The sequence below is a fragment of the Anopheles nili genome, chromosome 2 (assembly GCF_943737925.1).
Source record: "Anopheles nili chromosome 2, idAnoNiliSN_F5_01, whole genome shotgun sequence".
In the NCBI taxonomy this organism is placed as follows: Eukaryota; Metazoa; Arthropoda; class Insecta; order Diptera; family Culicidae; genus Anopheles; species Anopheles nili.
Window position 1 is genome coordinate 6,018,898 of NC_071291.1, and position 20,958 is coordinate 6,039,855.

The 20,958-nt window shown below is 42.0% G+C and overlaps 7 protein-coding genes across 8 annotated transcripts; 4 read left to right on the forward strand and 3 right to left on the reverse strand.

Moving 5' to 3' along the window:
• The first annotated feature begins 8,680 nt into the window (after window positions 1-8,680).
• Window positions 8,681-11,607, forward strand: LOC128732252 (TBC1 domain family member 5). The gene is made up of 7 exons (XM_053825430.1): window positions 8,681-8,763; window positions 8,880-9,416; window positions 9,483-9,533; window positions 9,617-9,874; window positions 9,944-10,086; window positions 10,168-10,637; window positions 10,722-11,607. Exons 1-7 carry the CDS (start codon window positions 8,681-8,683, stop codon window positions 11,301-11,303), a joined length of 2,124 nt encoding a protein of 707 aa, XP_053681405.1. The 3' UTR covers window positions 11,304-11,607.
• A 1,078-nt stretch (window positions 11,608-12,685) lies between these two features.
• LOC128722206 (probable prefoldin subunit 5) lies at window positions 12,686-13,641 on the forward strand. Its single transcript, XM_053816061.1, has 4 exons — window positions 12,686-12,931; window positions 12,999-13,129; window positions 13,198-13,276; window positions 13,352-13,641. The coding sequence occupies exons 1-4, from the start codon at window positions 12,830-12,832 to the stop codon at window positions 13,529-13,531; spliced, it is 492 nt and encodes a 163-aa protein (XP_053672036.1). The 5' UTR covers window positions 12,686-12,829; the 3' UTR covers window positions 13,532-13,641.
• Window positions 13,642-13,783: 142 nt separating this feature from the next.
• On the reverse strand, window positions 13,784-14,686 carry LOC128722205 (glutaredoxin-3). The gene is made up of 3 exons (XM_053816060.1): window positions 14,579-14,686; window positions 14,071-14,502; window positions 13,784-14,010 (listed from the first exon to the last, which is right to left on the reverse strand). Exons 1-3 carry the CDS (start codon window positions 14,626-14,628, stop codon window positions 13,833-13,835), a joined length of 660 nt encoding a protein of 219 aa, XP_053672035.1. The 5' UTR covers window positions 14,629-14,686; the 3' UTR covers window positions 13,784-13,832.
• Window positions 14,687-15,207: 521 nt separating this feature from the next.
• Window positions 15,208-16,164, forward strand: LOC128730893 (3-hydroxyacyl-CoA dehydrogenase type-2). The gene has a single exon (XM_053823980.1). The coding sequence runs from the start codon at window positions 15,243-15,245 to the stop codon at window positions 16,008-16,010; it is 768 nt and encodes a 255-aa protein (XP_053679955.1). The 5' UTR covers window positions 15,208-15,242; the 3' UTR covers window positions 16,011-16,164.
• Window positions 16,165-16,202: 38 nt separating this feature from the next.
• On the reverse strand, window positions 16,203-17,479 carry LOC128731947 (alanyl-tRNA editing protein Aarsd1-A). Of its 2 annotated transcripts, XM_053825104.1 has the most exons (2): window positions 17,103-17,452; window positions 16,203-17,033 (listed from the first exon to the last, which is right to left on the reverse strand). In XM_053825104.1, exons 1-2 carry the CDS (start codon window positions 17,450-17,452, stop codon window positions 16,211-16,213), a joined length of 1,173 nt encoding a protein of 390 aa, XP_053681079.1. In that variant the 3' UTR covers window positions 16,203-16,210. The 2 variants fall into 2 exon arrangements, with proteins under 2 accessions (XP_053681079.1, XP_053681080.1); XM_053825105.1 differs by having other exon boundaries at window positions 16,203-17,479.
• A 329-nt stretch (window positions 17,480-17,808) lies between these two features.
• On the forward strand, window positions 17,809-18,350 carry LOC128731033 (40S ribosomal protein S28). The gene is made up of 2 exons (XM_053824128.1): window positions 17,809-18,131; window positions 18,208-18,350. Exon 1 carries the CDS (start codon window positions 17,878-17,880, stop codon window positions 18,073-18,075), a length of 198 nt encoding a protein of 65 aa, XP_053680103.1. The 5' UTR covers window positions 17,809-17,877; the 3' UTR covers window positions 18,076-18,131; window positions 18,208-18,350.
• A 1,708-nt stretch (window positions 18,351-20,058) lies between these two features.
• Window positions 20,059-20,871, reverse strand: LOC128720381 (protein lin-37 homolog). Its single transcript, XM_053814049.1, has 2 exons — window positions 20,829-20,871; window positions 20,059-20,771 (listed from the first exon to the last, which is right to left on the reverse strand). The coding sequence occupies exons 1-2, from the start codon at window positions 20,869-20,871 to the stop codon at window positions 20,167-20,169; spliced, it is 648 nt and encodes a 215-aa protein (XP_053670024.1). The 3' UTR covers window positions 20,059-20,166.
• Window positions 20,872-20,958: the final 87 nt, after the last annotated feature.

Consider the following 20,958-nt stretch of genomic DNA (forward strand, 5'->3'; position numbering starts at 1 on the left):
TGCGAGCGATTCCCTTGGCATCGAGCTTTTTAAAGATGCCGTGCCGCCTGAGGTGGCATGTTTTCAACTCTCACGATGCTTGACATTAATGCCATGCTGGAGCGGTTTTATGTGGTGGATTCTTCTTTTTTGTGCTGCTTCTTTTGGTTCTTACCTCGCAACCATTACAACGTAAAACGGCCCGCCCCCAACGTTTGCCACTCAAAATGTAAAATGCAAAATTCTTTGCCCGCGTGGCTTCCGCAACCAAAGACGCTCATCAATCTTTGTCGTGGATTTTCGCGAACTTTTCGCGCGCGCGATGGATGTTATAATCTTTCATAACGCTTTCTGCTAGCTGCTTGCTTCTGCTAGCTGCAATGAGTTGAAAAGCTCTCTCATGCTGGAAGTTTGCGTTGAAAAATTCATCACCACTTAAAACCTTTAGTAAAGCGAGTGCACTGCTCGAGCTGATCTAAAGCAGAGATGCCTAACGCCTGCTCTTAGCTCGTAACTCGTAAAGGTGCACCTTAAAGAACCGCCAATGTCGCACTCCAGTTTTAGTCGCTTTTCAACCCACCGGCATAACGACCCGTCGATATTCCTAATGACGGTCAGAATGTTGGCCGACGATCCGGCAAGAATTTGCTAATATAGTATCAGCCAATTGCATACTTTGCCGAACATTCCTTTTCTTTCATTCAGCCCAACATGACGGATAGCCCCTGATAGCAGCCCTTGATGGAACGATGGCAGCGATGGCTTCGTTCATGGTCAGTCTTGATGCATTTTCCTCTGCTTTGTGCAATGCCAAACGCGAGGTCACAAATTCCACCTCTTCGGGCGTTGGCAAAGGCGAAATCATGAAATACATTTTACTTCTTGCTCTCTCTCTCTCTCTCTCTCTCTCTCTGTCTCTCTCTCTTTCTCTCTCTCTCTCTCTCTCTCTCTCTCTCTTGCATCTGCACATTACAAGAAATCATAATGAAGCGTGACGATCGCAAAAAAGAAACAAGTTCCCTCCGGGAAAAGGAAAATGTGATTTTTACGAAAGAAAAATTGCTCGCAGCATGGCAGCAATGCTTAAAGGGAAGCTGTAATGTTTTAATGGCTACAGTTATTCGAATCAAGTAACGCGTGCGTTTCGTTGCTTTCCGAACCGGCTGTACCGCAGCATTTCTTAATCAGCGTTCGTTTTATTTTATAACATCAATTAAGAAATAAATAATCGACTAAACCAGCGCGTTGGTGTGAAACACGTTGTCTTCTACCTCTGGCCGTGGGGATGGCAGCAAATCCGACTCCATTAAAAGCAACGTGGCAATGAGTTGTCCGTGCGAGTGGCGGTGGAACATGCCCAGCCCCACCCTGCCCAATTGGCGGTGATTTCGCAAAACAGCGAAATACTCCTGCTCACAACCGGCTCCTGCCGCGGTGCTTAATTGCAGCAATAAAGCAGCAGTAACACAAACCAGAGCTTGCTGTACGAATGTGGCCAGGCACCGTCTCGGCGTGCAGTATTTTCCCAACCGCCAGACCGGTGGCGTATGAAACCTCTAATTTTTCCACGGTTTTCCCCCGGTGGGTGATTTCGAGCAGCAGAGAAAAAACACACTACGCTTTCACCGTCTGACGACAAAACCGTCCGGGATTCCATCGCCGTCGCCGACAATGGTTCTGTTTATTTTTCATTATCAGACGTTAAAATTTCGTACCGTACCAGTCGGAAACGTCGGGAGCGCGCAGGGAACGACGGGAAACTCGCGGCCACCGTGTCCGGACGATAAACGCCGGAAAAACAGATTCCGACTCCGACGATTATTTGTCCTGTCGGGGCCATGATGGTGGATCGTGTACGAGTGAAACGAAACGAAAATGGCGAGAAATCACCCATTCGATGTCTATTGCAACTCTGTCCAGCTGTACCGGTTGTCCTTGCCAACACGCCAAGCCCACCGGTTTCAGTTTCATTTCGTTCTGCCACCCACGGTCGGTGAATAGCTGCGGGGAGGGCCGTGTGAAGTTTGCATTTTGTTTGGTTGCACTTTCAGCTGACAGTACACGAGGGGAGCTTTTAAAAAAGTGCAACACGACACGACCGCGCACTGGCCCGATTTGACAAACAAAACCCCAGGCATGGCGGCACCAGCACGAACGCTCGCGTGCAAACAAAATAACAACTGTTATAATAACAGTAACAATAACAATTAGAAGCCCGATATCGGGACCGGGGAATTGCGGGCCGCAATGGCAGGCAAGAGCGTTGGTTGAGTTCTCCGGTACGCCAAGCAATGGAGGCGCATGGTAGCTTGTCGTTTTGCACCCACATACTACGAACCACGGGGAAGTGGCCTCAGTTGCGGGGGTACAATGAAAAGAAAATGACGAAAGAAACAACGTCCAAACTAACGAACTATTTCCATCATGTGCAAATCCGCACGCGGCCACTATAGAGTTCACCCCCGTCGCCGCTCTGCCGTCGACAAAATGGCGTTTATTAAACAATAAATAATAAAAGTTTGTCAGCTGTTTCATTTTGTGCTCTTTCGTTTCGCGTTCCGTTTCGGTTTAATGCTTATTTGCTCGTTTCAGTGCAAGCGCGCGCCGAGATTCATCATGGCCGCCTAAGGGCGTGTGCTCGCGTTTACGTGAGGCGATCGAAAACTTTCCGGCCGATCTGGCCCTCCGGCCCTTTGCCGGCCCACGAAATGGTCCTTTCGAGGAATGGAAAAGTTTCTGCCTCGGTGCGCATTTGATTGCCATTAATTTCGCCCAGAACGACGTGCCCGGTGTACCGGTAGACCCGCAGATGACATGTACAGATGTAAGGAGCTTTGCAGTCCGTTTGCATGATGCATGCAGCGAAACGGTTGCACCGATGCACCGATGCTCGTGTAGCCAGTAGTCGCAATGATTTTTTGCTCGTGGTTTCAACAACAACACAACCGCCAGTGTTCCTCTTCGAAAGTTCTCTAACTGTTTATAGACGCCTGTAAATGTTCATCTGTCCGTCGTTCTGTGGCGTCCTGGCTGAATTCCGGGGTCCCTGGCGGTTTTGGCATTGTGCTGGCGGGTTCATTGTTTCGCTACTTGAAACCACGCTTCCGACTTAAATTTGCCGGCCATGCCCCACTAGCGATATGGTCTGGCAAAAACAAAATGGTGTATGAATGAGCTCCGCTGCAACTGAATCGCTATAACAAGTGCCAAAGCGAAGAGATAATGAAAACGATCGTGAAAAACGCTTGGGATGGAAATTCAACGAATGTTCTCCCCAACTCCTTCACTGCTGGAGCATAAAAAACAGCTTCATCATCGTCCTTGATACGTGCACGGGAAAGAAGGAAAAAAGCGTTGCCAATAAATGAGCGGCTCGCACGAAATTCTTCCACCGCCGGGCAGGAAGTTGCAATTTGCAACCACCACCCGTCACGTTCGGCAAGCAACGGACCAGTTTTTCATTTATGCCTCGCTTCGATAATGAGTTATGCGCAAAAATTAATCTCCCCGGTCAAATTGGCGGCGTTGTTGACGTGTTTGCGACGTGATCACTTTTGGTCACGGTTGGTCCATTCATTTCCGTATTAAACTTTGCCGATCGAATTTAATAAGCGGTCATAAAAGGTGACTCTTAGTGTGCTTGCGTAGACGAGCACGAGCAGCGAAGAAATCTCTTGGGAAACCCGTGTTCAAAACGAGCGGAACAACCGCAATTTCAGGCTGTCCCGAGGGCGATATGTGCTCGGAAATAAGAATGAAAAAAATCGTCCACATGTCCTGCCAGAATGTGGTGTTTTCCGAATCGTCAACTACGGCGGCTAGTGCAACGTTACGAGCAAAACTAATTCGATCCGATACCCAGGCGCATCAATTATGAGTGTGATCAGTGTTAGTGTGCAATTTTTGTCTCTTCTTTTAACACCAACTCCCACAACCCTGGTTTATCGATCATAACAGCGTCGTTTTGTGCCAATCGATGCATCGAGTTCATTTCCGGTTGCTTTACGGCCGATTGGCCCTCTCGGGCGCGATTGTACCTGAAAAGATACAGGGTGCATTTTCCGCCCCAAACACCTGGCGCTGAAGGTGGAACCGCAGCCTCTTTGCCCTCTCCGTTAAACTGCAAGTGGGAGAGAAGCGCGAACGATAAATTATGCAAAATTTAATTCATTTACCTCCACCGGGAGCAGTATAATTGACGTCAACGGCTCGAGCCGGATGAGCCGGCTAGCAACGTGGCGTCCTCTCGGGTCCTACCGTCGACATCGACACGGGACGGGTTAATGTGTGTGAATTAATAAAATCAACCAGGCTGCGGGAAGTGCGCGCTGGCGGTTTAAAATAATAATAATAAAAAAATACAGCCGCCACAGGCACAAAGGAATGCACGAGCTCCCAAGAACGGCGGATGCGGAGGATGAAAACAGTACAACCAAAAGCATCGGTGAACATGTTCAAGCAACTGCCAGTCTTGTCCGCAGAAAGTTGCCCAGCATGTCAAATAGTCGGACACGTTTCACTTTCCCACACTCACACCCACTCACTGGCAGGATCCTCGAGGAGGCGAAACGATGACAATCCTGGAGGCAGATACAAGGCAGAAAAATTGAAATATAAATTGAGTTAATTGTTTGAGGCTACGCAATTATTCTTTCTTGTCGCTTCCGTAGCCTTCCGCCAATGCTCCGACGTTCAGCTAGCAAGTACCTCGATGCGATGTTGGGTGCCTTCCGCTGCCCCGGGTGGTCCAAACAGCCCGACACATCGCCTTGCTTGTGCGTTGGCTGGCACATAAATCCATCATCGAGCCACTGTGGCCTAGGTTAGCTATGTGCGGTGTTCGGTTTGACCCTGCCAGTCTGCGTGATTCTGAAGCGTACCGAAGCGTAATATGATCTTGTTTGCATGTTAATTAAAATGTATCTTGACTTTAAACGACCCCGAAGTGGGCCGGCCAGTTTGGCCGGTTGGTAGGAAAAAGTTAAGAATGCAGCGCTGCATCACCCCTGAGATTATTCTGCCCCGACTCAGGATGAGATGCATGGCGTCCGAGTGCATACCGACGGTGATTGTTGCTGCAAGCATATTTTGTGAGTATAATTTCTCGACCCAATGCGTTGGGTAACAGGGAATGGGTGGAAATTATAAATGCTGTCGCTCGGACCGGATCCGACTTGAGCGTGAGAAGAACATTTTGCCAAAAGTTGTACATGTCACAAAAGGCGGCATGTGTGAGGTTGATGCGCTCGAAGAATAGCCGGTCGGCATGTTTCATATTCATCTGCATCGTTTTAGTGCTGGCCGCTAAATTGACTCGACAAGCATAAATAAAACTCACACCCCATTCAGGGTACAGTTCGGGAATGAAGTTGCTTTCGGACGTTGTGTAAGGAGATCATCTCAATGGAATCATTTCTAGTCCTCATCAGAAGCGCCCCAGTGGGAGCATGTCCAGCTGTAAGCAACACAACGGAAATTTATCAAAATCTGTACGCAAACTAAACACATCTCGTCTAATGAAATGCGACCCGACAAATGGGACGATAAATCATACCACCGGTCCGTAACGAGTCGGATGATAAATGTGAGTGCATTCATCAATGCATTACGCTGCGCAACACATATTGCCCACAATTAGCACCGATCGGAGATCGCAACGAGTCTCGATCGCACGAAATTGGTCGTAAATTAGCGCTCCATCCTACCGGTTTTTCGAGCACGAGCCACGTTAGTACCATTTGCCAATTTTCGCTAAAAGCTTCAGCATCATCGGTGCCATTGGTTGGCGAAATATGGTCCCCTCGCCACATTGGATCAGGCCGCAAGGCGGGTAGACTGTCGTGAACCGGTTGGTTTCGGAAACGCCGGAAGAAGCTATCTTTCGTACGGCCGGTCGGTCGTTAATTGTACCAAAAGACCGACGAACATAGGAGGGGGTGGGTCTGAACCGTTGCCGCATCGTCGTCCTTGCGCATGGGGTCGCATGGTCGTGTTTGTGTTTGAAGCTAAAATATGGCCTCAATAATTACTTTGCTACAATATGGCCACAATAACGCGGCAAACCGAGCCGCCACCGAGGAGAAAGATCGGGTCCCTGATTGCCGTCGATAGTGGCCGTGAATCATTGGCTCCGACTGAGCGGGTCATACATCCAAGGGAGAACCGAGAAAGAGTCTGCTCTCATAATAAGCGCGAGTTCGATCGGCCGTTGGATGGGGACAACCTTTCGGTAAGCTAAGCCAAGGCACCTACGCGTAGCTTGCATGGACCATTGGCTTTTCCGGTCGGGCAAACGCTGCAACTCCCTGGTCGGTGCATCGCGGCGACCGACAAAGAACCTCCTCGAGTGGGACTCTGAGGCCTCAGCACCTCAGCACAAAGAAAAGCATCCAACCATCTCACCGAGTCGCGTCGCACGTACGTCGAGGATAAATTTTATGGCAAACGGAAGACAAACATCCGGACCATGTGAGGTCGGTGCGGACGTCCGCGATGTGGCCCAAAACTTTGCCCCGGCTGGGGCACAAGTTGGCGAGCAGGCTAGAAAGCTGTTCATGCTAGATGGGTGATTGAGCGGGAGTTGTGCACCAGAGATAGGCCGATTCGCTTCACGCTCAACGAGATACTGTTTAGAGAATTAAGCTTCTTTTATACAAACTGTGGGGAGCGTGTGGCCTCACAGTGTATGTCAAACAAATCGCAGCGCGGTGTGCTTTTTTCTCCGATCTAGAAAACCTGTTACCATACTCTTACAGTGGATTTGCAAAAAAAGTCTACATATATTCTGTTTTTGTCAAATGACAAACTTAAATATGATAAATAAATTATCCTCTTTAGAATCTTCACTCTTGCTGAAAAATATGCTGAATCGCTGAAAGCCTAGCCTTTTAGAGCGACACTTGTGCTGCATTCTCGTACCGCCCGTACCGTTTTGTGAGACGCTGAGGATGAATGGTGGCATGTGTGAGATCGTAGGTTGAACGTTTTTCTAAGCCATCGGTTGGGGAGTGCGGAGCAAGCGAAGATTTATTGCGTACCTCGCATGAAATTTGTATAAGCATAAAGAGATTGTAAATCAAACGAACTTTCCAGCAAACAGCATCCGAGCGCCGTTCGCTACAACCAGGACGTTGCATTGTTGCTCGCTTCGGGACTGTGGTTTCTGAGGAAAGTTTCCCCATCGTACAAAGGCAGGAGGAACAATGGGTACACTGGGTCATTGGTCCTTGATTCATCGGCATGAAGAGTAGACGTTCGGTTTCAAGGAAGAGAAGATCCACCACGATAGTAAGCTATCGTCCGAGTGAAGAAAATCCCAGAAGTTCACATCTCGACCGTTCCCCACAAGTTGTGATGCTCACCTTGCAAAAGATGTGTTATTTTAATTGATATATGCAATATGAAAAGCGAATTTCTTCTTTTGGACGTGGCTAAAAAGAAGTTCAATTATAACCTGTTTTAACGGTTTGAGTATTTTACAGATAAAACCTCAACATAATTTTCTGTTTCTGTGCTGGACACAGAGATACATATGTCATAATAGTGGCAAGGGAAGATGATCATTCTATTTGTAGAAACAGTAGTAAAATCATAACGTTCGCTGGAAATCGATCAGTAAAAATCTTGAGATAAATTTTAACCTGACATTTCGAAAGAAATATTTGTCAGTTCAAAAGTCATGACTGTCAAAAACGCGGCGAGGACTGTTGAAGCAGAAGAATAATTGTTTACAATATATTTCACAGAAAGTACGAGTAGTAGGATGTGTAAGTTGTTACAATTTCAATAATTTAGGTGTTGTGGAAAACTTATAATTTGTAACTGTCTTTATTCGTAACTATTTCTGTTCACCAACGGTTTGATAGGAATCGGACTAATTGAATGGAATATTTAGAAAAGATTCTCATAGAATTTCTAAACCATATCCCAGAAGAATAATTTTATAATTCATAGTTTGATTTTTTCTCATTTTGCATTTGTGAAGTATAGTAGCAATCTTAAATATTTTAACAACCTAAATTATCAATCAAGGTACATATGAGATTGAAGAACATCAAAGATGAAGAAGATGATACTTAATGTTATGTTTCTTTTGCAGCTTTCTTGTTGTAATTTGTAATTATACTCTCAACGAATTTTGTGATTCTTTGTAGTAATGGTTAATTGCATCCAGTTGCTTAAGTATTTAAAACACGTACATTTTTGTGATCTATTATTAGATGAATTTTATGAATGAATCACATTACGGCGTAAACAAAAAGTACATATGGTCAGTATTTTTGAATACATACTAATCTAACATCCATGTCTTGTATCTGATTGTCCGTTATAAAATTTATTAAATTCTCTTTTTTCGTTTGTGATTCATAGCATATTGATCGTTATAATGTGCAAAAGATGATGATATGTAACATATAAATATAATTAGAAAATTATTCAATCTGTTCATAAGTAAACCGTGCTTTCACATAAAAAAATTACCTTTCTACTACATGCAATTTTAATCACTTGTATTTTATTTATGTATGGCGATTTTCTATGCAGACCTTAGAAAGCAAAAGATACAACGCAACAAGTTTTAATGGAGCAGACGTGAATCCCAAAAGTGCAATTAATCTCATTCGAAACAGACGACCCGGTCAAACGTGACAAGTCGAAATAGATCTGAAATTTAAAATCTCTGGTGTAGCTAAAACAAACGATGGTTGATGACCTCGATCTTCAAGAAGCGAAACCATCATCGGTAACCACCGGGCCTGGGAGATCCGGCGTCGTTAAGTACGAGTAAAGTATCGAGTCAATATTTACCATTGATTATGTCCCTTATACTTGTGTGTAATATGATAAGAGCACGATTCCGGACGTATTAGAATACCAGCTCATACTTTTGTTATTTTTAGGTTAGAATGGAAAAACATCTTGACGATTGCAAACGAACCGAACCTGGTCGAATTGCGACAACTAGCTGTGCAAGGTGAATTGCGTGCTTCTCCATTCCGCAGCGTATGTTGGGCGGTGTTCCTCGGAGTTTTAGAAACACCTAAGACGGAAAGATGGCCTGAGCAACGATCAGTTCTACGTGCTCATTACCGTCAAATCAAGGTTCAGTTTGTACTAAACCCGCATGAACAGACTACAGATGTAAGCGATGATCCGTTGTCGCAATCGAAACAAAGCCTTTGGAATCAACACTTCTGTGATCAGGAATTATGTGCTGTGATAAAGCAAGACGTCGTTCGCACCTTTCCCGGTGTCGACTTCTTTCGCAAACCGGCGATACAGGAATTGATGACAAATATTTTATTCTGTTACGCTCGACAGTTTCCTGCAATGTGCTATCGACAAGGAATGCACGAAATTCTAGCACCACTAATATTTGTGATACACAGTGACCAGCAAGCTTTGGCTCACATACAGGAACTGCATCCGGATATAGAGTATGAAGCCACAGTGCACTATCACGATTGTGTTTTATTCATAATCAATTTTTATATTTTTTACAGCCGCAACCTGCAGACAATATTAGATCCACAGTATTTAGAGGAAGATTCATAGTAAGAATATTTTGCTTTCCATGAATAAAATAAGGGTGAATCTTTCTTTTAATTTTATACTTTTCTTCTTATACCATCACTAGTGCAATATTTTCCAAAATTATGGCTCAAATTGAATCGTTTTATCGAATCACGGATGTAGTGCCAACGGCAACGGGCTACTTTCCCGCTCAAACTCCTGGTAGTCCAGCTGGGGAGAATCCTGCTGGTGTTAAACGAAAACCTGAAGTGGAAGTAGTTGAACAGCTGAACTACATCAAAGATAAAATTCTCATAAAAGAAGATCTCCATTTGCACAATCGTCTACTAAAACTTGACATTCCATTGGCTATTTTCGGCATGTGAGTTGCAATTGAAAACATTTTTTGTGCCGCAACTAAAATTATTAAATATTCAATTTTTCGTTTTAGACGATGGCTACGATTATTATTTGGTCGTGAGTTTGCTTTGCAGGATTTACTGCTGCTCTGGGACGCCATATTCGGTGAAAGCTACGATCTCGGCCTTATTAACTATATTGTCGTTGCAATGCTGGTTCGGATAAGAAATAAGTGTGCGTATTCCCTAACTTTGTGTCATAATTAATGGAGCAAGTTGTTCTAATGTAAAATTTCTGTATTTTTTAAAAACTTAGTAATTTATAGCGATTATACCACCTGTCTGTCGTACCTAATGCGCTATCCTAGCAATATTGATATTGCTCTTATAATACGACACGCATTACACATGAAATCTCCCAACAAATATGAGCGTCCCGCGGATGCGAAAATCTTCCTTTCATCACCGAGCCATCAAGCTCAACCTCAGTCAAAGCCGATTCGCCCAAAAACGGGAGAGATTAATCATCAAAAATATTCGACGCTTCCAGCGGTTCACCAACGCCGGGGGCAACTTACTGTTAACGATCATCCACTACAAACGCGATCATCGGTGACCGAGGACCGACAAAGAACAAGTTCACTTCCCAGAAATAGCGGATCGATGCGAATGTCCACGGCGGGTGAGTTGCGACAAGCAGCTTGTCTAGCCACCAAAAAAGCGATTATAGATTCGTCTCAATCAGATATTCGTGACCCTGTTGTCACAGATGGTTATCGCGAAGATGTGAGTTTTGTAGTCGTCGTAGAATGAAGAAATATTGTATGTTTGGTTATAATGCAATGATTTCTTCTTCTGTAACTCTGCTAGGATCCTGAACTGCTACGAATTGAGCTGCAGAATGCATACAACATTATGTCAGTGGGCCGCGCCAAACTACTACAATACTTGACTGTACTGCGGCGTAACATACGACCAACTAATCACCAAAGTGAAGTGCAACAATCACTCGAAGGTATAGAGGAAATTTGCTCGCTTCTGAAGCCAAGGTATGATACGGTATTTCGCATCCCAGCACCCATTGACACGGCCATGGAAGCAAATGAAGATCCTCAAAAGGTGAAGAAACCATTACCCGGTACAGCTCGAATGGTTCAATCTGATGTACAGGATGGAAATGTGCAACGAATGAATGCACCACCCACCAGTTTGAATCTGACACGCTCGTACAATTACGATCTCGACTGTCGAAGGAATAGTTCATCGCAATCAAATATTACCCAATACGAAATTCCTGAAGATCGGTATAGCAAAATAGCTACAAAAAAACTTGGCAACAAGAAAGAGGTAGAGATGAACGTGATCACAAAAAATTTTAGCGACCGCAATCGGCGTCACGACGATAAGGATTTACCCAACACTAATCCACTTTGTAAAGAACGCTCAGAATGACGATTCTGATAACCATATTCGCTTTGTAGTATATTGATGGTTAGGCATACTTTCAATCAGCTTCGATTGGTTAATATCGATAGAAACTATTCGATAACTATTCTAATCCACGCGCGTCGATATGGCCTTGTTATTTGTAATCAATCAAAATCATACAAGATATTTATGTTTAATCCAAACAAGCAAGCATGAAAACACCTATTAGAAAGAATGAATTTTATTGATCAAGTCGCCAATCAAGTGTATACAATGACTTTGAAATTTTGCTTTGATACATTTTTTATAATTACATAATGTAAAACTATTCTTAATTTAGTTAAAACCCCATTTTATGTACAGATAGTATTTACAATCGTTAACACGTATGAGCTATTTTACATTGTTTAAAAATGTACAGATATCTTCGCATTTTTTTCATCGTGTTTAGTTTGTTTAAACTTTTTAAACATGTGTTTATAATTTATATAAATTTATATTAGCCTGCTCAATACCCTGATCAGACTTGTTGCGGTGATTCGCATTTTTATCTGTCCTTTTTGGAGAAGCATTTTCGATACTATTTAGATATTGATCGTTGTGTGATGCTACATGTCTAGTATATTCCACGTTGTAGATGAATAAATTCTTGATCATTTTCGTTTTGCAGAGAGGGCACATGTTCTCTGTGCCTTTCTTCATACATTTCTCCAAACAAGCGCCACAAAATGAATGACCACAATTCGCTATCACCGGTGAATTGAAATCATCCAAACAAATTGGACATTCTGTTCCGCAAAACTTCACGTAACTGGGAGGACCTATGAGATACCCAAATATGTTCAACATTTGTGTTTTATGTTGTGTCTCATGGCAATATTACCTAGGTTCCTGAGGTTATACGTAGAACAAGTTGACTGTGGTGAAGACGCACTACTCGAAATCGTTCTAGATCGTTTCATGGTGGTTATATCAAACGACATATTCTGTTCTATTTACTCAGCACTACTATAATTTCCCGACACCGATATTAATTTTAAACACAGCTAACTAGATGAAATTGGCGGTAAGTTAAGAACGCTGACAGTTTTTGCCCGACAATTGAATTGACGTTATGACAGTGCTAGCTTAAAATAATACTTTTGAATTATAACAGGAAATAATCTATTTAGGCTATACTAAACAATCTATAGCCCAACTTTACTATCCAATACCACACTAGTTTATTCAACAGAATGGCTAAACAGTTTTATTTTTTCTAGAAATTCAATATTCTTCCAGTTTAACAGCAAGATATTTTGCATCATGTTTCAAAACGTACTGGGCGCACTGTTCTTTGACCATGCCAGAAATTTTGACAAGCAAGGCAATTCAAGGACTGTCACCGTAATTTTGTCGTGAACCAAATTCGTGAAAGCCTCCTTGACGAAGAAAAATATCTTCCCTTAACGGGAAGTTATCGCTCACAGAGCTAGGCCGCATTATTGCTTGCATTGATTATTCCTTCGCGCCCAGAATCATATCATACATCGTAGAGATCTACAGTTACCATGGCACAGATTTCCACCACCGAAAAGCCGCAGATGCAGCAAATCGATCTTAACACTCTAAATCTGCAGCAGTTGACTCAGCTGAAAAATCAACTAGATCAGGTAGAATTGCATTCTTATTTTATACACCGCGTGGGAATGTGAAAAAAAAATGCTTTTTATGTTCCAGGAACTATCTATATTCCAAGAATCCTTGAACACAATCAAGATAGCAAGATCAAAATACTCTGCATCAAAAGAAGCGCTGGAACAGTTCAAAGCTGACTGGAACGAAAAACAGATATTAGTGCCACTGACGGGGTGAGTTATGCGAAACAAAACTTGTAAAACTAAGCTTCTAACCATTGGTTTATACTTATTCTACGTAGGAGTATGTACGTACCAGGAACAATAAAAGATGCTAATAATGTCATTATTGAAATCGGCACTGGATATTATGTTGAGAATGTAAGTATGATAACATTGTGTTCTTACAATATTACTGTGTTACTTATTTCACACATTCTATTTCGTACCCGCTAGGACCTGGAAAACGCAAAAGCATTCTTCAAGAGGCGCGTCGAATACGTGCAGGAGCAACTTGAAAAAATTGAAATGATGGGAATTGAAAAGTCAAAGATTCGCGATACTATTCGCGAAGTAATGGAGAAAAAATTGGCTTTGTTTAGCAAAGAACTTCAAAAGAAACGCGAAGGCGAATAATGGTGGCAGTCTTCATCCCCGCATGGAAACACATCGTGTAATTCAGTTTTTATACATCATGCAATTCAAAATTCAAAAAGAATCAACTGCTAAGCATATAGAAACCAAGTTCCGATGGTTTATGTCTTAAAAGTTGATTTATTTTCTTTATCAGTTTAGTTTCATCCAACAATTTTCTTCCGCACTCAGATAAGCGTTATTGTTAGGCGCTGCATTTACGCAACAATAAATCAACCAAAAGAAACAAAAAGAAAGTAACAAATTTGTAGACAAACTGGTCTTTTTCTATTGCGGAGTTTTTCTAGGGGTTTAAAGTTTCCTTCAATTCTCCTCCTTCTAATAATTCCTTAATAATATCTAACCCTCCTACAAGTTCACCATTCACATAAACTTGTGGGTAAGTCGGCCAGTTCGAGAATGTTTTTAGTCCTTGTCGTACGGCTTCATCCGTTAGTATGTCGAACGTTTCATATTCAACACTGGAAGCAGAATGGTATCTCATTAGCATCACAATAGAGAAGCAGCTTTAACGAACTTACCCAGTGTCGTTGATGATTGCTATCAGTTGCTTTGAAAATCCACAGCGTGGAGTGTTGCGGTCGCCTTTCATAAAGATCATTACTTTTGATACATTTATGAGCTCCTTCAACCGAACTTCAATGTTGCTTGCCACACCCGCGGTCGCATTCAATCCAGTGGCACCGGCGTATTTTTTTACCTTTTGGGTTAACGTCCCCACGTCAACGCCATCAATGCGATCAACAGCAGTACCTGCACGGAAGAATAAAATTGTTGGCACTGAATCTATCTGATGGTGCAAAGAAATTTCCGACAAATCTTCCGCTGGCACGTCTAGATATTGCAACGATTTAAAATCCGACTGCTTGGCAAGCTCATTCATAACATCGCTGATTTGTTTACATTGTTCAGCCCACTCAGCTGAAAACAGTACTACCGACACAGCTGCGGCTCTGTTGAAAAAAGAGAGCAAATGTATGAGAAAACAAAATAACGACGAATCACAATCATACGTTTTAAATACAGTACCCAATCAGCTGCTTATATTGATCGTCCGATGTAACTTTTAAAACGACCATGTCTGACTTCGCTGGATTTTGCTTTTGGGCTATTTATTAGCTTTACTTTCGAGCAAGGATCAAGGGAAGGTCGTGTGTGCTGTTTGTCAGCTGGAGATTTGACATGTTTACCTGGCGAAAAACTTACGACAAATCCTGTGAATTAATCTTCCAACATATTTTGATAATTGTTTTTAACATTAATACTAAATCATTTACGAAGTAAACTATGTAAACTACGTATTTTAATCACACAATTTTGTTTTTTATTTAAATATGTTTTTGTTTTGTTTTTACAATCATAGGTTTCAAACCTATTTTTTCTTAGGAAATTTTCTGTCATTTATTAACTGCCAACTTCACTTTTACTTACAAACGTATGTTTTTGGATTGTTTTCCTTATTTTGTATTGTTTCGATAATCTGATTTAAATTTTGAACGGAATTTTTATTCTCGCAACGAAATTTCTATCTGACTGACCTTTCGTTTAATAGACGAAGTTAGTCAACTATCTGTTTAATTAGAAGACCGATTGCATAACACGTTGTAGATTTTCACCGTGCACACCGACTATAAGCAGCTGACGAGGAGGTGCTTCAATATCAAACCTTAAATATACATTCCATTTCCATAATATGCTTAAAAACGCAGTTGCCTTGGTAACCGGTGGCGCATCTGGCCTTGGTCGTGCTACGGTAGAACGGTTCGCTCGTGCTGGGTATAATGTGTTGCTGTGCGACTTACCTACCTCAAAGGGACAAGAAGTGGCTAAAGAATTGGGAGAAAAAGTTGTATACGTTCCCGTCGATGTACTGTCGGAAAAAGACGTAGGTGGAGCGCTGGAACTGGCTAAGAGCAAGTTCGGCCGGCTGGATGTGGCGGTAAATTGTGCCGGCATCGCAGTGGCCGTCAAGACGTACAACTTCAACAAAAAAGTGGCCCACAAGCTGGAGGACTTCCAACGCGTGCTTTTGGTGAATACGGCCGGAACGTTTAACGTGATCCGCTTGTCGGCGGGTCTAATGGGTGAGAATGAGCCAAATGTAGATGGCCAACGAGGAGTGATAGTAAACACCGCCTCGGTAGCCGCCTACGACGGTCAAATAGGACAAGCAGCGTATGCGGCATCTAAGGCGGCCGTAGTTGGCATGACACTGCCGATCGCGCGTGACTTGAGCACGCAAGGCATCCGAATTGTAACGGTCGCACCTGGACTATTCAATACGCCGATGCTGCAAGCGTTGCCCGAGAAGGTACGTGCATTCCTTGCCAAGACAGTCCCCTTCCCACAACGTCTTGGAGAACCGGCTGAGTACGCCCAGCTAGTTCAAAACATTGTCGATAACCCTATGCTGAACGGCGAGGTCATTCGCTTGGATGGTGCTCTTCGCATGATGCCGTAATCGTCTGTTCACGGTTTACTACGGTGATTCAATAACGGATGCATTTATTCAGTACCTCAACGATTCGTAGCAGAAGTTGAACAGTGTTCTAACACGTCTAACCATGGTGTATGTCTAAAAGTGCAGATATTGTGCAATTAAAAAAAAACAAAGCATCACAAAAGTGCTGGTTGCCTGTTTATTGCCTCTATACCGTTTTATTACTTTTCAACGACAGAATCTTCATGCGGAAAATGCTTCCGAATTAAATTTTCGCAGAGGGTCAAATTTTGAAGTTTGTTAACCTTAGCATTGAAGCGTGTTCCCTTTCCATTACCTTTTCCATCCAGCATGGTGCAAATTTCTGGACCTAACTGAGCTACATCCTCCTGTTTGCCTTGCAAAACAAGTTGACCCTTACCACTACCGTCAGTATCGGAGTTCGTGAGAAAGAAAAAACACTCGGGAAGCTTCACCATGCGCAGGAAGGTTGAGATGAAATCTGAATCCTGACCATCACTACGATGAAGGAATACATATTTAGGTAGAGCATCCCGTAGACTGTTCAACTTTTCTGCCTCTGCTGAGGCCAACTCGATTGTAAGCTTTTTGGCAATACGCTGTGTGGTCCGTACCGTGGATTGAAGTTTCTTGGCTAAATCGATGTGTGCAGATGGACCACCGTTTAGGAGAGTGTTTAGTTGTACTTCCCTTTCGTAGCACTCCGAAAGCTTTCGAAGAACACGTCCTCCCACCAGAAAGTGTACCAGACACTTATTTTTGGTTTTCTCAACACTAAGCAGTTTTATCGATTGGAGCTGGCCCAAATTTCGCACGTGCGTCCCACAACACATGTTGCTTTCGATGCCGGCTATGGTCACCACTCTAAGTGGTCCAGTTACGTCGTCCGGAAGCCCACGGGTTGCTCGCGTGACATCAGACTTCAAAGCCGGATCATTCGGTTCATACACGTTTACTTCTACAGGTGTGCAATCAACGATAAGTTGATTGCAGATACGCTCAATCCGCTCCAATTGTTTGTGGCTTATATCTTTCGCATCAAGATCTATGTACGAACTTTCGCCTCCTAGCCACCAAGATTTGGTGTTGCATTTATACTCGCGATCAAAAATAGCTGTAATTAAATGCTGACCAGAATGTTGCTGCATATGATCGAAACGACGAGTCCAGTCGACAAGCTGAATGACTTCTTGACCGGCAATAAATGGTGGAGTGCTATCAGCTTCGTCTTCAATGAAATGAATAGCTTCGGCGCCCTTTCGTATGATGGATTTTACAACCCGGTCGTTCACATGTCCGTGGTCAGAGGGCTGTCCGCCGCCTTCGGGAAAAAGTACAGTGTCTTCGAAAATCACATTGTAACCTTTATCAACTTTTTCACACGAAATGACCTTGGTTTTAAATTCTGTAAGAAAACTATTCTCCTGGCATTTAAAAACCATTATTGACCTTTTTGAAAGCTCTTTCAATAAGGACTGAAAAAGGACTAAATATTTGTAATGTCAACAACACCGCCACAGGTATGAACGGCGTTTGTCATATGATCCGCAACGATGTTGTTACGAGGATGAATAAACTATTACTGAATTATCGAGACTGGTGTATCATTTTTCGTATTAAAATTAAATGAATAGAATTCAATAGAAACAAATTATTTTATTTCAAAAAATTTAAAATCTACTGTTTTTCAGTTTGTCTTAAATTTGTATGGCATTTTCATCGGGCAACTTCCCTTCATCTGTCAGTGAAAACGACGTTTCGCCAACTGCCATGTTTTTTCTTTCTTTCTCGTGTTTTGCCTCAAGCAGGTTGCTCGCAGTTCAGAAAGTCGGTCGGAAAAACCGAAAATTGTGCATTAGTGCTAATCATGGACAAGACCTTTGTGCTCGCGCGCGTTACCAAGGTTCTGGGCCGCACCGGATCCCAGGGGCAGTGTACCCAGGTGAAGGTTGAGTTCCTGAACGAGCAGAACCGACAGATCATCCGCAACGTTAAGGGACCCGTCCGCGAGGGCGATATCCTGACCCTGCTGGAGTCCGAACGTGAGGCAAGAAGGCTTCGGTAAATTTGCCTCAACTTCGAGATATACTTTCCATCGAAAGAACATTCTGCACCAAACTGGTAAGTTCTCGGGATCTATTTCGATGTGTGACCGATTGTTAAATCAACAACCATACTATATATCTTTTATTTCTAGGTTATGTATTCACTCTGTGTACGTTGAAGAAATAAAGCGGCCGAACACGGTAGCGAAGAAATCTGAATCCAACGCCGGGCAATCATATTTCATGTACATCGGTGAAACATCCATGGTAATGGAAGTAAAGAAGTGAAAGCTAACTATTTGTAAACTTCATGGTTAAATATTTATCCGAAAAAAAAATAACTTTGTTCTCTGTAAGTCACATTCATGCATATTGTAGTTATTACCGGACGCTGAAATGCGTTGCATATAATTTGGATTTATATGTGATAAACATGTTGTAATAATAAGGTAGTAAATATTGATACATGATCCTTAATTTTTTACATATTGTTAATTTTTCATATGCTACTTCAACAAAGATCGGAAAAAAACTAAAGTCGATCATCAATCTATTGCTCGGAAAGGTATTTTCGAAAATGAAATTTTAATTTAGATGAAAATTGAACACTACTTGCAAAATAAAAATATATATCGTAGGAAATTGCTATTGATATGTCGTTTATCATCGGCATAAATTCAAAAATAATCGCATGCATTTCGTTATTGTTTCAGCCAAAGAACGGGATCAGTCATAGAAAAAACATGAACGTGTTGCAAGCGTTAAGTTTTTTTTTACTTTTATTCTTATTGAACTATTTTGGCAAAAGAAAAGCATCAGTTATTCGATTCGACAAACATGAATATTATATTTTGAAGTTATTGTTTTTTGTCGTTGTCTCTCGCTCTCGCCAGCCAAACATGATGGAATTTAGCTTTTGACGTTTAGTACATTCTGTAGTTAGAAACAAACCCAGTTTGTTTCAAGTCGTGTTGCTTTACGTTCTTCTTTAATTAATTCTGTCCCATGAGGTTTGTCTCAAAATTGATGTGCATATCCGACGTATTTAGCACCCTTAATAAAATAAAAATATCATTGAACTACCGTCACATTGGTGAAAAGAAAGATTGCGGTGTCATAGCAGAAACGTGAAGATGCTAAACAGCACAATGCAGTCAAATGCATCGTTGTGAGTTTTTTTAAATGGTATATTAGCTCACTATAATAATAATCTAACATATGTATTTTCTGTGGCAGTTCTGCTTCAAACGAAACTGATTTCTGCCATTTCTGCTTTTCGACCATAAATTTGCTTGGTGTATTTTCTCTCAATCGCCCCCATCTGTTGGGCATCATTGACAACATCATTGGTATCAACGCATCTCCCGAAAACAATGCGGACTTTCTGTTATGTGGAGATTGTATCAACAAAATTCAAAACTTCATTGTGTTTCGAAATAAATGCCGTACACATTACGAAACAGTACGAAGTATGAAGATGACTAATCGTAATATACATATTCGGACACCTTTGTTAGAGATTGGAGGTGTAAATGCTGATGTTTCATTGAATGAAACTAATGATTTTGTCATCAATTGCTCCAGCCCAATAAACGGAGTAACTGAGTCTATCAATTTGCCAAATTCATATGATGAAGTAGACAAATATAACGGCAGGTACGTTAGGAAAAAAGATGGTTATTAAAAGTAGCAGAGTAATTTTTATTTGCATTGCAGGATATCTGTACATGATCGTAAACGCAAGACTCTTGGTTCGGATTCAAGAGTTCCAGGAAAAAAAGTTTGTGTTCAAAAAGAAAGTAATGGTAAATATAAATTTAGCCATATTCGCGAGCTGATGAGCCGTTTCCGAACCAATCATGGCACAGATGAAGATTACAAAGAAGCTCATGTGTCTCCAACTTCGAAATTAGTTGCCGATCTTACAAATGAACAAAAACCCGTAATTATGTTGAAAAACGATACGACGATCTGTAAACCATGCAAGGTTGTGGTGAAGAAAATGTTCATCAACAAATTAAATATTATATGAAAAAGTCTACGTTACGTTATGTGAATTATCTATTTCTTTTGCTAAGTTTGAGAAATAAACGAAATGTCACTAAATGAAACTATTTTTTAAGAGCATCCAATAACTTAAAACTTGTACCATAACGTGTTTCTTCATACTGCTGACGATGCGATATGAATGCTTTACGAACTTTTTTCCATTTTACTAAATGTTCTCTCATTAAATCATCCTTATCTAACGACGATTCATTGATGTCAAAATCGTCAACCGGTTGTGAATCTTCTATGAGATACGGCTCCATGTTTCCCGGTGGTTGTGGTTGGGGCATTTCTGTAATTTCGGTAATCTCTCCATTCAGATATTGCTCGACAATGTCCGGGTTGTACTCGCGTTTGATTGCCGTGCTTGATTTTAGTTCAACCAACTTTGTTTCGCCGTTCGCGTGAGGTTCATTTTTTACCCATGCGCGGCACAATGGGTAAATCGGCGAGTCTTCCCTGAAGCGGGCAATATCAATGCCACGGTTGAACAAACTGATGATGTAAGGATGATGAACACTGGAAGTCTCCTCTGTCCGTTGTCGTTTTATTTGTGTGTCTTCGTCACTGTCGTCAAAATTCGAACTTTCGTCGGTCGAAGGGTTGATAGTTTTCAACGCGCCTTTCAATCGTCCTCTTGCAATAGCCACATTTTGTAAAGCTTTACCTGTAGAAAAAAGAGTTCGCTACTAACATGTTCATAAGCTGTGCAGAAAATTCTTACGTTTTTCGTCCGAATTAATAAGAGTTCTTCTCTTGGCAAGCATGTTAGATGTTGTATCCGTTACAATTGTTATTAGTAAAATAGAACGCCTATCAAATGTTTGGTAAACACAATATTGGCGTAGCCACAA